The sequence below is a fragment of the Colossoma macropomum genome, unplaced genomic scaffold (assembly GCF_904425465.1).
Source record: "Colossoma macropomum unplaced genomic scaffold, Colossoma_macropomum, whole genome shotgun sequence".
NCBI classification, from domain to species: domain Eukaryota; kingdom Metazoa; phylum Chordata; class Actinopteri; order Characiformes; family Serrasalmidae; genus Colossoma; species Colossoma macropomum.
This window is the reverse complement of record NW_023495660.1, coordinates 1,180,798-1,196,235: the sequence shown is the minus strand read 5'-3', so window position 1 is coordinate 1,196,235 and position 15,438 is coordinate 1,180,798. Positions and strand designations below refer to the sequence as shown.

At 36.6% G+C, this 15,438-nt stretch overlaps 1 protein-coding gene across 3 annotated transcripts in view; it reads left to right on the top strand.

The window, feature by feature from the left end:
* Positions 1-15,438, top strand: part of filip1l (filamin A interacting protein 1-like) — a 138,206-nt gene that overhangs the window by 70,954 nt on the left and 51,814 nt on the right. For 2 of the 3 annotated variants that reach the window (XM_036563149.1, XM_036563150.1), the window contains 2 exons: positions 378-551; positions 937-1,115. In XM_036563149.1, coding sequence (XP_036419042.1) covers positions 378-551; positions 937-1,115 — 353 coding nt within the window. The other variant, XM_036563154.1, reaches the window with a different exon arrangement.

Below are 15,438 nucleotides of genomic sequence, written 5' to 3'. Positions count from 1 at the left end.
TTACCTACAACTGGAGCTTCTATCTTCAAGTTTATCATGCGATGACGCTGTAATGAAATGACCTTTTGCTAAAACCCGCTCTGAAATACTGACTATCCAGTCGTAGCTCAGCAACTGTAAGTTTTCCTCTCACAGTCCAAAGACATGCAGTCAGGCCAATTGGACATGCTAAATTGCCCCTAGGTGTGAGTGTGTGTGTGTGTGCATTTATATGTCTGTCCAGGGTGTTTGCTGCCTTCCGTCCAATGACTGCTGGGATAGGCTCCAGCTCCCCCCGCGACCCAGAACGATAAGCGCCTTAGAAAATGTGTGTGTGTGTGTGTGTGTGTGTGTGTGTGTGTGTGTGTGTGCTTACAGAACATTTTTTGTCATTTTAGGCCAGAGATGAGGTGATCACAGTGTTAAAAGCAGATAAGATTGATCTGGCTCTACTGGAGGCCCAGTATGGTTTCGTCACCCCTCAAAAAGTGCTTCAGGCTCTGCAGAGAGACACCATACAAGGCAAGGGCTGCAGCTGGCAGGAAGACATCTATGAGAAGCCCATGGCAGAGGTCAGAATATCTAACAAAATGCATAGAACCATTAAAGATGTAAAATAACAGCATAAACAAAAATGTTGCTAGTGTACTGTTCAGTACTAATATATGATTTCCTTTAAATTATGCTAATTAATAACTCTTAGCTTCCATTGAATATGCAGTTTAAAGTTTTTAGTCAGACTATTTATTTAAACATCAATTACATATAATGTGTCACCTTTTAGGATTTCCTCTGGATTGTATTTTTTAAATAAATGTCATCCAGAGGAACATCTTTTGTTAACTGAACATTCCATAGCAAAATCTGCATAGCAAAAACAGCATAACAGTTTTAACACACAAGGTAGTTCACAACCAAAATCTTCTCACTGTTGTGTGTTATGCATATGTTTGTTAGTTGGACAAATTGGCGGAGAAGCAGAGAGAGACATACAGACGTATGCTGGAGCAGCTGCTTCTGGTAGAGCAGGCACACAAACAGGCACTCTGCAGGCTGGAAGATGAGAAGCACAATCACAGCGAGTTCATGAAGAAGAGTGATGAGTTCACCAATCTGCTGGAACAGGAGAGGGAGAGGTCAGTGGGAGCAGAAAGGAAAACAAAACAAAAAAAGCAGTCAACAGATAGAGGTGGAACTGCATAGAAATAACACTGCACCATTGCATCCAAGTACACTGTAAGTTCAAAATCATTCTTATCCAACGCTTCTTCTTTTATTATCCTTTGCTTATTTGGTGCCTCTACACTTTTGGAAAGGATTTACCGTAGATATTGGAACATTGCTGTGAGGGTTTGTCTGCATTCAACCTCAAGAGCTTTTATGACATCAGGAACTTTTGTTGGATGATTATTTCTAAATCACAAGCAGTACTTTTAACTAATCTCAAAGGACTTTGATATTGCTCCATCACTCCAAAGAACATTCCACTACTCCACAGCCCAATGGTCATGAGCATTATAACCCTCTAGCTAACACTTGGCAATCAAACACCTGTATCAGGTGCACTTAAAGTAGTTGGATTCACAATTAAGATGGAATTTTGAATACTTTTGGATATGTAGTGTAGTTGTCAAAGGTGGGAACAAGTCACTAAGTTGCAAGTAACAAATAAGTTTCAAGTTTTGACACTCAAGTCCCAAGTCACATCCCAAATCAAGACAGTCAAGTCTCAATTCAAGTTCCGAGTCCATTTCATATCATCATATCATTTTTTAAAACTGATTACCCTTCCAAGTAAATTACAAAATCCATGGCAGACATAATGGTATACAATGGAATACATGGTGTAGTGCAACTACACATGAAAAGAATTGAATAAGAAAACTTTGTAGTTGAAAATAATATTTTTGGTGATATATGGAGCATTGGAAGCATGGGATCAAAATAAAAAAAAAAACTAGCTGAGCACTAAAACTAGCTCAGCAAACTAAAAAACAACCATTATTTTTAATTGAATTTAGACGACAAACAACATACACCAAAAAGACCGGGCTTTACAAAATTCACAGAAAAGACAGCAACATGATGGTCAATATATGAAGCTGAAGTTGTTCTTGTTCATATTTTCCATTCCACTTTAAATGTTGCAGCAGTTAGGTACCAGGACTGCTGTAACTGCTGCAACATTTAAGGTAAAATGGAAAATTCAAATATTAAGCTGGCAAATAAAAGGTATACTTCAGCCTCTTTTTGAATGTTGTGCTTGTTTTAACAGCTTTGTTCAAATAGAGAGAGCTCTGTTTCTTTTGTTTAATTACCATGATGAAAGTATTCCCCTGGTAAGTTTCTCCAGTGCTAAGCAAGGGCCTACTGATGTTTTGCATGTTTCTAGTTTATGGAAACATACTTAAATTGTCACACTTCACTTGTCTTTCAAACTCTTTTTGTAGCCAGCAAGGAGTCTTTCTGTTCTTTTTTAGGAATGTTTGTTTAAGATCTACCCACAGATTTTCAATGCTGTTCAAGGGCCATTACAAAAGCTTCAGTTTGCATTTCTTGATTTAGTTCATGGTGGATTTTTTGAGGTATGAGGTATGTTTTTGTGAAATCCCTTTTTCCATCTACCTGTGCAGTGTTTCCTGTGCCACTGGCTGCCACACAACACCAAAGCATGATACATTCACCCCCTTATTCTTAACAGTTGGCAAAGTGTTTTTTTTTAACAAATACTGCTACTTTTTTGTCCAAAGATACCTTGGGTGATCGAGGCCAAAGAGGTCTATTTTTACTTCATCAGCCTACGGCATTTATTTTCAAAATGCCTCTGGCTTACCTTGATGTTGTTTCTCATACATCACAAGTGGATGTTTGTGATGAGGTTGCAAGTAAGTTTTCCTTCTAAAGACTCTTGCATGCAGATCTTGTTTGTGCAAGCAGTGCTCCACAGTAGAACAGTACAGAACCACTCCTCTGTCAGCTAGACTTTCATGCAGGTCCTTTGCTGCCATATGGGGGTTTTGCTTTGCCTTTTCTATCCAGCATACGAACACAGTTCTATCTGAGTTTAGTCGTCTTCCAGATCTTGCCTTGACTGTCATAGTTCCCCTTAACTACCACTGTATTATGACATTTCAAACAGCAGAAAGTGCAAGTTGAAAATGCTTTGATATCTTTTTATAGCATTCCCCTGCCTTATAGGCATCCATAAGCTTCATTTTCAGATCCTCAGCCAGCTGCTGAACTGTAAGTTTAAAGAGTCAGAGACTTTATTATGCTCTAGAACTGTTACCTGATAACAATTCCTAATGATAACTCTTGACCTGCCTTACCAGTCCTCATGAGTCAATTAGGCCTAACCTATTATTTTAGTTCTTAGAATTTACAACTGCAAGAGTGTCTAAAATTTTGTGCATGACACAATTACTATTTTTTTTACATTTTTGTTGAGGACAATAGAGAGCAACAGTGCACTGTGTTGCTGGATTTAACAGTATCTGTGATGTCTGCATGCTAAGTTAATCTTAACAATTAAAGGTGTCTGAATTTCACAAATGTTTAAGAAGAGGTAGACTGGCTAGTCTGGATTATGTAGAGCGTGATAATCTTAAATCTTAAAGGTAATTAATCTGTCTGTCTATCTATCTAGCTATGTATCTATCTATCTATTTAAATTATATTTAAACATAATTTTATAAATATAATTAAATAAATATTTAAATGAAGACCTTCGTGCAGTGAAGCACCTCACAGCAAGAAAGCATAACCTTCAAATTTAGGGAGTTTTTCCTTGCCACTGTCGCCATTGGCTTGCTCAAGGGGCTCTGCCCTGGATTTTTCTGTACTGCTGCTTTGTGACAATACCTGTTGTAAAAAGCGCTATATAAATGATCTTTGACTTGACTTGACTTCAAACGAAATAGGGACAACGCAGATCAAAAAGTTTTAGTTTATTGAAATGAGTACTCATTAAGTGTTATCTGTTCCTCCTCCACTCACCTTTCTTCTGCTATCCTTTCCTCCTTGTCCTCTTTCTGTGTTTGTCCTCTGCCCTCATTTCTATGGTCCTCATTTCTATCATCTGATAATGAAAAGGGGTAAAGTAGTTAATTTTGATATACATACCAAATAAACCCTTCTCATGCACACACAGCTGAATTTGCAGTATCAGTCAGTATCCCATATTTAAACATGGCAATATACTGTTATAAGCAGGGGCGTCAAACTTCAGGTAATGATGAACCTGACTTACCAGGGCCCTATCTATATATGGGGCCCTCCAAAAGCCTCGCAAATAAATTGATATTAGTTTCTAATTTTGCCAATTTTGATAGTCTCTGTAATTATAGAAATAAATGATAACTGCCATATTAAGTTCTGCTTATCTGCCTGCTGCTTCCTTTATTTGTTTATCTGGCTGTGTCCTCCCCCCACACTCTTTGTCTTCCTTGTCTCAAAAACAAAAGTGATTTTACCCTCTTGTGTGCAAATCTATGGTGTTAATAATACAGCTAAAGAAACGCCACACATGACAACACATTCTTTGTTTTAGCAGAGCTGTTTTATTTTTGGCCTCTCTGCTGTGACCCTAAGTTTAGATTAGTTGAATATATCTAAATTTTGTTTAATCCTATCTTACAAAACGTGTAATCTGCAATTGATTCAAATTCCCTTTAATAGCCAGTTACATTACAGTGCTTTCTATGTGAACATAAGCACACATTCAGGGTGCAATTCAGCTTATTACTGGTTTGTTTCAGCATAATAATAAAAGGCAAATGAATTACAAAGTATATTGCTATTCAATCAGTCAATCAATTTCATTCAGACATACATTGAGGGTGACCCTCATTTTCAATGTAGCTAAGCATTTACAACATTAAAGGATTAAAAAAGAAATTGAAATGGAATTTAATCAGGTTAAACAAAATGAACAAAAACTACATAAACAAATTAACAGAAAGTCTAGACAGGAAAAATGGCAAAAGAATTAGGAGAACAATTAAGAGTAAGAAGGTATACAATAAAATCAAGATAATAAACCAATTGATAAGATTTGAAAATAAAAGGATAAATAAGCAAAGTAAACTTTAAAATAGTCAAGAAAAATGCTGATAAAAGTAACTAATAAATAAAAACTGTAACAGAGTTTAAAAAGGAGAAATGAAAAGTTAAACACTAAACGAAAGCAGGTACAGTCTGTTTGAAGGTTGTTAGAAATAAAAAAATTTAAATGATTGAGTAACACCAATGAGCTGAGTTTTAGAGACGCTTATAGTAAATTCCAGCTCACTGGTGCACTGTAGCTAAAAGCAAATTTTCCCAGTTCAGTAAAACTCTAGGTACCTGACAGGTGATCCAATCACTGGAGCAGGTCTGATAATTACTGTTATTCAGAGATCATATATGAGTTATAAGCTGGCATATGCCTGGAGAGTGATTTATAAATAAAAATAAGCCAGTGTGTTTCCCATCGTGCTGCAATTGAGGACCAACTGACTTTATCATAGAGTATGCAGTGGTGAGTGTTGTAAGGGTTGCCAGTAAAGAATTGCAAGGTGGAATGATTGAGTGCAGTGGTCTAAGCGTACTGGCGGATGCATGTCTATCACCATAGTCCAGTACTGATAGTAAGGTTGCCTCCACGACTCTTTCTCTGGCATACATAGGCAGACAAGATTTATCTTGATGCAGGAATTCAAACCCATTCATGTGCTTATTTGCTCAAAATGGTAGTCTTTGACAACATAATAATCTATGAATTTTCGGCTGTGTTAGATCATCTGTTCATATGAAACTAAATGTGACAACATTATTGAGAAATCACATTTTCAAAGTAGAATAGCAGAATAAAAGACACAAATATCCATGTTACCTCTGCATTAAAGTTTCCTTTTTCAGCAGGTGTTGTATTACTTTTGGCTGTTCTGCTGTGAAGTCAGAACTTGTTGGTAATGTTAAATCTGCACTGCTAACAAGTACAGGCCCGGTTAATGTTCTTTTCTTTTAGCATTCATGTTGAGCTCAGCGTTACTTTATCTGCAAAATGATTTTGGTGATTGTAAGCATCTGATTTTGCCTACAAGCCACACACTGACAACTTATTCACAAAATTGCTATTAGTATATTGTGTGTGACATGAGGGAAATAGCTACCAGTACAGGCTATCTGCTGTTAAGCTTAAAGATTTCACACTGTTCACACTGTTCCTTTTGTCTCAAACCTAACACACACGTCTTTTGTCTAATAAACATTAATGTATGCTGTATACTGACTCATCATTGTTGCTTATAAGACCAACCACAGCAGTGTCATCAGCAAATGTGATTTGAGCTATGCCTTGCAGTACAGTCATGAGTCAGAAGTGTAAATAGCAGGGGACTGAGCACACAGCCCTGATGAGTGCCAGTGTTTAGTGTGGTGGTGCTGGAGGTGGTCTTGTCAATCCTGAAGGATTAAGGTTGCCTAGTCAGGATGTCCAGGATCCAGTTACACAGGGAGGTGTTCAGGCCCAACAAGCTTAGCTTTCCAGTAAGTTGGTGTGGTATGAATATGTTTAATGCTGAACTGAAAGTCTATGATCAACATTCTCATGTAATTGTCTTTTCTGTCCAGGTGAGTAACAGAGAGGTGAGGATATCGCATCCTCTGCAGACTGGTTAGGGTGATGCATGAACTGAAATAGATCTAGTGTGGAAGGAAAACTGCTTTTTATGTATTTTTTTTTTTTACCAATGGCTTGAAGCACTTCATAATTACTGGAGTCAACACTGTGGGTCAGTAGTCATTGAGGCAAGACACAGTAGATTTTTTCAGTGCAGGGATGATGCTAGTTGTTTTGAAGCACTTCAGGACAACTACTTGGCTTAAAGAAATGTTGAAGATGTCAGTTAGGACATCCGCAAGCTGGTCAGCACCTCACCTGAGCACCCAGCCAGGTATGTTGTCACACAGAGTGGCCTTCTGAGGGTTAACTCTGGAAAGAGTAGTTATAACGTTTACTGTGGATAGACTAAGTACCTGGCCAATGGGAGGAGGGGTGGTCTTCCTCACTGGCTGGTTGTTCTGTGAGAAATCATTCAGTGCGTCTGGGTGTGAAGCTTCACCATCACATGCATGTGATGTCACTTTGCAGTCAGTGATGACATCAGTGATATGCCTTCATGACTCAATTCAAGACATCTAAAACTCATTTACTGCTTTTCCGCTTTCTGGCACACTGTGTTTAACGTGCCGTCTCCCAGCCAGCAGCATCATGCAGTCTCAAGGTCCTGGGGCCTGGTTTGCGAAGCAGCCCGAGGATGTGCAGTGCCTCCAACAGTGTCATGTATTAAAGCTAAACTCTGTTTTCTAATATCAAGCAGGGTCTGGCATGACAGTCATGTTCACCAGTATTTCTCATGCACATCTTGGCATCTTTGAAAACTGACTACAAAAAAAGCACCATATTTTCAGTACTTGAAGTAGCCACTATGTCAGATATATATATATATGGGTCATTCTACAGAGACATCCATTTTTGTGTCCCTAGCGTTCACAGATATATTACACTTTAAAAAACATGTTAGGGTTACAATTTATTTATATTTTTAATATAAAAAATATGTTATTTTAACAATTACGCCTTCTTGAGCATCAATTCAGCAATATTGTTTTTTAAATCAATTATCTAGAATTCCAAGCACCTCAGAAGTACTTGTCCCCACAGTCGTGTGTAAAGGGTGAGTGCCACATTTTGAGGTAAAAACATGTTTTTCTGCAATTTTAACTACAATAATCTATACATGACTATGGAATATACTTAAATGACATAAAGAAAACAAATGCCAAATAAATATTATAAAATATATAATGAAAGTTGTTGTCCCCAGGAGTTGTGTAACTGGTGTTACTGCGTAACAAAAAATCGCTTATTTTGAAATAAACATCACACTGATGACATCACTTGACTTCGTTTTGCCTATTTTCTGAGGATCTATGAAAAAAAGCACATGGTAAGTCCACTGTGTCTTTTCAGTTATCAAAAATTTTCTCATTTAGCTTATGATTTCATATGAAGCTTTTAGTTGAAGTTTAGTTGAAGTAGATGTATATATATATATATATATATATATATATATATATATATATATATATATATACTTATATAACTGCAGTGCACAATGCAGCACTGCTGATCATTGGTTTCTTTACCTAATATAGATTCCTCCTTTGGAGGTATACTACAATGTACAGACTTTAAACTCAGGAGAGTCTTTGAACAGGCATTAACCATATGTAACATATCTGTCACATAAGGAGAATGTCCAAATGTATTCATTTCTTTTTCCTAACCTACAGTGAACCACTGTCACGCCCTAACTTTGTACTGCTGTTCTTTAATAAGTCATTTTTAGAACTTTACAACAGAAGGGTGAAAGGAGACTGCCAAAACTCAAAAGATAGCACAGAATATATTTAGCCATCTTTTTTGGGGGGAAAAGTGTTATGAAAGCTCAGCCACTATGGGAATGTCACTTGGTTGAAACACAGAAGGTTCTAATTTAATGCTTGTTAATCTATTGTTCTAGGATGCATTGTAGCTGCATGTAATCACTTCCTTTCTGGGCTCTGGCGAGCAGAGCAAGAGATTACATACTCACAGGACTATGTGTTGCAAAACGTGGGGCACAAGACACCATCTCTCTCTCTCTCTCTCTCTCTGTCTCTCTCTTTCTCTCCCCACCCCCCAAACTGTTGGTTGAACCTTTGTTGGAAAGCTTGTAAAGCATATTAATCTGAGAGTCTGGGGTCTGGGGTCTGCAGCCCCTGATGATTAATTGCCTACTGAGTGGTGTCCATGCTTTATGACCTCACAGCATTCTGTAATAGGCTACATCAGCTTGTATGAGAAGCCTCCTGATTTTCACAAGATGTTACAGTATACACTCACACTGCAGGAATTGACTGGATGTCATTGTTTAATGGTCATCTCTATTATCCCTCTTTCTACCCATTCCTACCAGCAGAAAACACTGAAATTATAAACAGGCTCCCAACTTTTTAGAATCCTGAAAAGCTGCGAAGCATATTCTCTAATTTTACACCAAACCTCAAAGCTAATCCTTTGTTGTCTTTTGCTTCATTCAAAAGCAATGATAGAGACCAGATAAGTCAGTATGGTATTTTTTGAAGTCCCTATGGTGCCTTGGGAGCTTCTCACTGAGCCTGGCTGCATTTGAATTCACTTGTTTAGCTTCATACTTAAACACAGCACTACATTAAACATATGGTCTTTACAATTGTAGTGTATTTTAGATAGTGCAGACTATTGTTTTTTGGGTTAAGATAGTTCTGCTTTGGAAATTTTAGTTGGTATGAAACAGATTGTGAATCGAAAGCCATTGGTAAAGCCAAGGTTGTAACATTATCTTTAAGCTCAGGTTTCTGTGTTTGCGTGTGTGTATTGTATGTTGTTCTCCTTTTATGCCCTTTTAGTTGAAAGCATAAGGTGATCTCACAGTGAGGAGTAGTGTCCATGGCAATAGTAAGGGTCAATTTACTTTGCATTTTTAGGGGTCCAAACACGTAGTTTGCACAATGTGCAAACCTACCTTTGAAACTAGTTCTAGGTTTTTGAACTGATCCTCACAAAACTGGTACCAAACTATTTGCCAGAGCCAGAGGCTTAATGATGATCAAAAGCATGTTAACAACATAGCTGCCATGTAAATTCATACTTTTGGATCAGAGCGTAGTTCACTAAAATAGCTGAAAGTCATAAATACTTTGTCTTATTTAGATAAAATATCACAGGCCTGTTATACAGTTGATACCAAAGTAGGCTATCAATTTTAGTACATTTTTGTATAAAAGGGGCATCATAACAGTGTATGTTTCTCAACATCCACACATCCGATCAACTGCAAGGTGTTTTGCAGGATTAACATTAGCATTACCATTACTACGAACAGTGGTAATTAACATTAACCAGTCATCATAAAATGTGAGTGCTATGTTCAAGTAGGTACATAACCAGTAAAGTTAAAAAAAAAAAAAGGCCACTGAGGTGCGCTACTATAAACTGGATCTATATCATACACATATAGTTGGTAAAATACGTGACAATAACATTTTTTTAATAGTCTGAAGTTTTTCAAGATATCCCCACAATATTGATCTCAAAATATTCACAGAAGTCTGGAAGTCAAGAATCATCAAAAGAATTAGGATATTTATAACAATATAGCTTTTCTGGGTTATGCCTAATGCACATAAATGGCTACAGATTGGGATTGCTTTGGCCAATTCTCATGAAACTTAGAAGTTTTATACGACACATGATTTTGAGAAAGCCCACCAGGTTTGACACCAAGTATTCAACAGGGGGAACTATAATAATCAACATGCTTAAACTTTGCATGTTGCATCCTTGGGCTACTTTATAACTCAGATATTCAGTACAACTCAATTATTGGAGTAATATGTCTGCCATTGGCCAGTAAGTTTTCAACAGGCATTTGGAGGGCTTAGCATTAGCCAGTCATCACAAAAATTGAATAATGTGCCTACATCTAATCTCTAATAGGATGTCAAGTTTGACTTCAGTTGGCCATTAGGTGGCCCTATTTAAGAAAAGCAAGAATTAGTCCTATAAATTTTATCTTGGTTAATAATAAATTACTTTAAATCACGCCTTACACTGAGAATGACATTTTTATCCAAAACAAATCTTTTGATTTTTTAAGAATTTCTTACATTTTTCAACGTTTGAAAAATGAGCTTTAAAACTGTTTAAAAGTGTGGATTTTAATCAAGTTGTCTCAGACCTGGTCTTAAAACAATTTGTGGAGTCTGTAGGTAAACAATTATTTGAAAAGTCTTGACTTTAAAGCACAAAGTGGCTGCAAGGCATAAATCCAGCTGTTTAGCCTGGCTTTTTCTGACTGAAAGGGCACTGTATATTGGTCTCCAAAGGCCACCTATAATGCTTAATCATGTGCAAATGTACTTAAATGTAATTATTTCTTTCTATGATTGAAATGAAGAAACACTAATGGTTTCAAACTGCACATCTCTTTAAGTCCTAAAACTTTGCAAATGTATGTATGTTCCAATATTGGATATTTGGCAATTTGACTTAAACCTATCTTGGTCACAGAATCAGGAATGGCTATATTTTGTCTGGCCACAAAATATAGCCATTCTTGGGAACTTCAGCAGTAAATATAAATTGCAAATATCAAGCAAACAAAGAATCATAAGCTTTACTGTATTTATCTTTTGGCAAAGAAGGTTTCTGAAGGTTATGTATCCACAGAGCCTGACAAGTTTGCAAATACAAATCTTTTAAAAAGTCTGTTGTTTCCCAACAATTCATCAAAGTTGGAAATGTGAAGTTTTCATACTACTGCTCTCTATAATCCCCTCAAACTTGGTCTTAAAAAAACAGTGAAGTCTCAAGGTTGATCCTATTGCATGATCAACTTGCACATGTATAAAGGCACTATTAATGCTAAAAAAATTTATAGCCAATTTGGAGCAACATATTTTGCCTTCTAAACAAGGGATGTACATGCTTATTTTAACATGACAACACCAAGCCACATTCTGCATGTTACAACAGCATGACTGCATAACCAGTGGGTGTGGGTTTTTGCTCCAGCTTATTTGGAGTGTGTTGCCAACATCAAAATTAGAATAAGTGTGTGTGTGTGTGTGTGTGTGTGTGTGTGTGTAAATGAATATCATATATAATCAAATTAGCATTTTACATAGTGTCCCAACTTTTTTGGAAATGAGCTTTGTATTGCTACAACTGCTGTAATGCTGTGCTGAATGAATCATCTGTAACAATCTTTTATACATTTACCTCCATATATTTCTACTGTGTCTTGGGGCCTATTCAAGCTGGATAAAATTTACCAGAGGAAGTTCAGGAATGTAATTTGTGCTTGATTGGACAGGCTGATTCATAGGGAATAAAAAATCTGCATAATTTACCCAAATAGCCTGGATCAAAACTTGGATGTTTATGTCAATATTATACAACAGGCACCACACTTTCGAACAGTAACATGTTGTGCATCTAAATGCCGCAAAAAAAAGGTGCTACACTGGACAAGGGGGAGACTTGTTGTGGGGTGACGTGCATTATCAATGGCAATTTAAAATGATGGTCATAGAGTGTGGGAGGGATTATACACCCAATTGTGGATGTCAGTGGTCTTGTCATAAATTTGTGGTTTAAGGAAAAATCAAGCACTATTTGTGTAATTTATCCTTGACAAGGCACCATTTTCAATAACCAGTTTTGTTATAATATTACTGTGATCAGAGTTTGGCCAGTTATAGAAGGTAATTCACTCTAGAATTATTAATTAGCAGGCTTGTTAAAAACTACAGACATTCGTACTGGATTACAATCGTTGATCTTATTGGTAATCACTCAAATTCCAGCACGTCCCCAGTAAAACTAATTCAAGATTCAAGATTCAAGATTCTTTATTGTCATTGCACAGGGTACAATGAAATTGGGTAGCAATCCTAAAGGTGCATAAACAAAAAAAGATTAAACTAGGAATAAAGCAAAAAAATATAGGCTAATGTAAAATATAAAATGCAAGATATTAAAAGAAAGACTATATAATTTAAAAGTATTTAAAAAGGTAAAAAATAGAAAACTAAACTAAAATAATTTAAAATAAAATTATAAAAGTAAAATAAGTAAAATAAAGATGGTGGATATAAAAGAATGTAGCAGCTATGGTATTGCACATATGTGAAAGGGAGTATTTCTATTTACAGTGTAGTGTAATAATAAATATATATTAAAAAAAAAAAACACTTGGTGGAACATCTCACAACTAATTAGGTTAATTGGTGATAGGTCACTAACATGACTGGGTATAAAAAGAGCATCCCAGAGAGGCTGAGTCTTTCAGAAGTAAGATTGGGAGGGGTTCGCCACTCTGTGGAGGACGGGCAAATCTGGAATAATTAATGTATGCTAAGGAAAAATGAAAAAGTGTTCTGTTGTGTGACAAATCAAAATTTAGAATTATTTTTGGAAAAGAAGGCTAAAGATGAGAGGGAGCGTCTGACTCATCAGCATTAAGTTCAAAAACCAACATTTATGATGGTAGGGAGGTGCATTAGTGCACGTGGCATGGGTGACTTGCACATCTGGCACCACTGATGCAGAATGATATATATGTTTTGGAGCAACTTATGCTGCCATCCAAACATGGTCTTTTTCAGGGAAGGCCTTGCTTATTTCAGGAAGAAAATGCCAAACCAATTCTGCATGTATTACAACAGTAGTAAAAGAGTCGAAGTGCTAAAAAGGCCTGACTGCATTCCAGACCTGTCACCCATTAAAAACATTTGCCACATTTTGAAACAAAAAATACAACAAAGGAGACCCCTTACTGTTGAGCAGCTAAAATCCTATATCAATATGAAAACATTTCACTTTAAAAACTACGGCAACTGGTCTCTTCGATATCCAAATGCTTACAGAGTGTTGTTAAAAGAAGAAGTGATTTATGCCCCTGTCTCAATTTTTTTTTTAATGTGTTGCTGGCATCAAATTCAAATGGGCATACATTTTTCAAAAATTAATAAAATTTCAACATTTGATGTGTTGTCTTTGTACTATTTTCAATTAAATATGGGATTTAAATGATTTGCACATCATTGCATTCTGTTTTTCTTTACATTTCACGCAGTGCTCCAACTCTTTTGGAAACAGGGTTGTAAATGAATATTACTTACCCAGTGAGGAAGTGTTTGCCAACACATGCAGCTGAAGATAATAAAATTTAGTAAAATTCTTTACTCTTCCAAATGAAGATGAGAAGCACTATTACATGGCCAAAGTGCACTACAATGTAAACTAGGATGGTATGATAATTACTTTGTCGAGAGTTCAACAAGGTAACATAAGCTAGTTCAGAAGCTAACACTATTATCATGCTAATGGTGACAGAACAAGTGCTTTTGCTCATATTTTCACATTTAACAGAGAAAAGTAAAAGCTGTGTTTGTTTCTTCATTTTGTGTAAATGTAGACATTTGTGGTAGTGTGTGCAGAGTTGTGCACTATGTAGATCCATTTCAGTATATAGTCTAGCTAACTGGCAAATAAGGTCACTAATTAGCCAGATTAGATGCTTTAGAGTGACATAAAACGACCAAAAAGACTTAAATCGTTAATCATGGTTATCATCACAGTTCAATCTGTCTTTCAGTTGGAAAATGAAGTAAAACTAGAACTATATGTTCAGTTGGTTCATGTTTGGGTCAGTTCTTGTTTTTGAATCGGCTGCTACCTGCGTTGTCCATCTGGAAGTTTTCTTCTGCTGAGACATAGCACTGATTTGTCCTATAGTTCAATAAAATGATCTAGCTAATCTGGGATTGCAGTTTGCTTACATAATTTGATTTAGATTTAACACATTTCAGTCATTCAGCGAACATAAACTTCATACAGATGAGATGGCATCACACTGATTTACACATTAGTTACCTAGCTAACAATGAATGTTTTATGATCTTTGTCAGTACTATTAGCTTAATACGTGGTAAACAAGCTGACATTGGGCTAATTCTGACTATTTACATTACATTACATTTACCTGAAGCTGCATTTTTTTCTGTGGCAGACTTTGGAGATTGACTTTTTTCTTTCGTTTCGAAATACTTAGTCCATGTTTACAGGGATGCGGGTTTGGTGGTGCTGTAATTTTGAGCAACGAATATGTGATGCGACTGATGACATGCAAAATTTACAATAGAATGTATCACCTTCACCACCCCCACTTTCCGTGTCCCTGCATGTCCATGATGTGAGAGCATGTTAATGTTACTAATGAGACTGAAATTGGTTTCTCACAGCTTCTAATCTGAATTTTCCGTTCCATCTTAAATGGTGCAGATAGCTTTGACATCAAAATATAACTACGCACCATTTAATGTGGAACACAAAATTTTAATAAGAAGCACTATAAGCAGCGCACACCTCACCATATGATCTCAAAAAAACAAATTGTTTTGGCCAAAAAAGCACTGCATTTCTTTGAAATGTTGTTTTTGGTTTAAGTATACTGATGGCTTAAGTGGCCAGCCTTGTACGTTACCACATCCACCAGCTTGCACACTGTAGGGGGCTGGGGCCGAGGCTTGCGAAGTGCAGTGAAGGATTTTGGTAAAAAGGACAGTCATTACTAACTGACGAACCGAAGGTGAGCAAAGATTAAGGGCTTTGCTAGAAACATTCAGGGCTTATGACCTGAAAGCCCACCCCCATGACACTGGTCTGTGGTACAATATTCTCTACCTTCCCTAGATGTTTTTATTTGATGATTCCAGTTAATGGGAGAATAATTGTTGGTGTACTGGAATTTCAGTAAAGCATGAAATTAAAAGTGAGTTGGTAAAAGAATATAAGTGTTTATAGTGTGTATGGGCAGATCCTTTGAG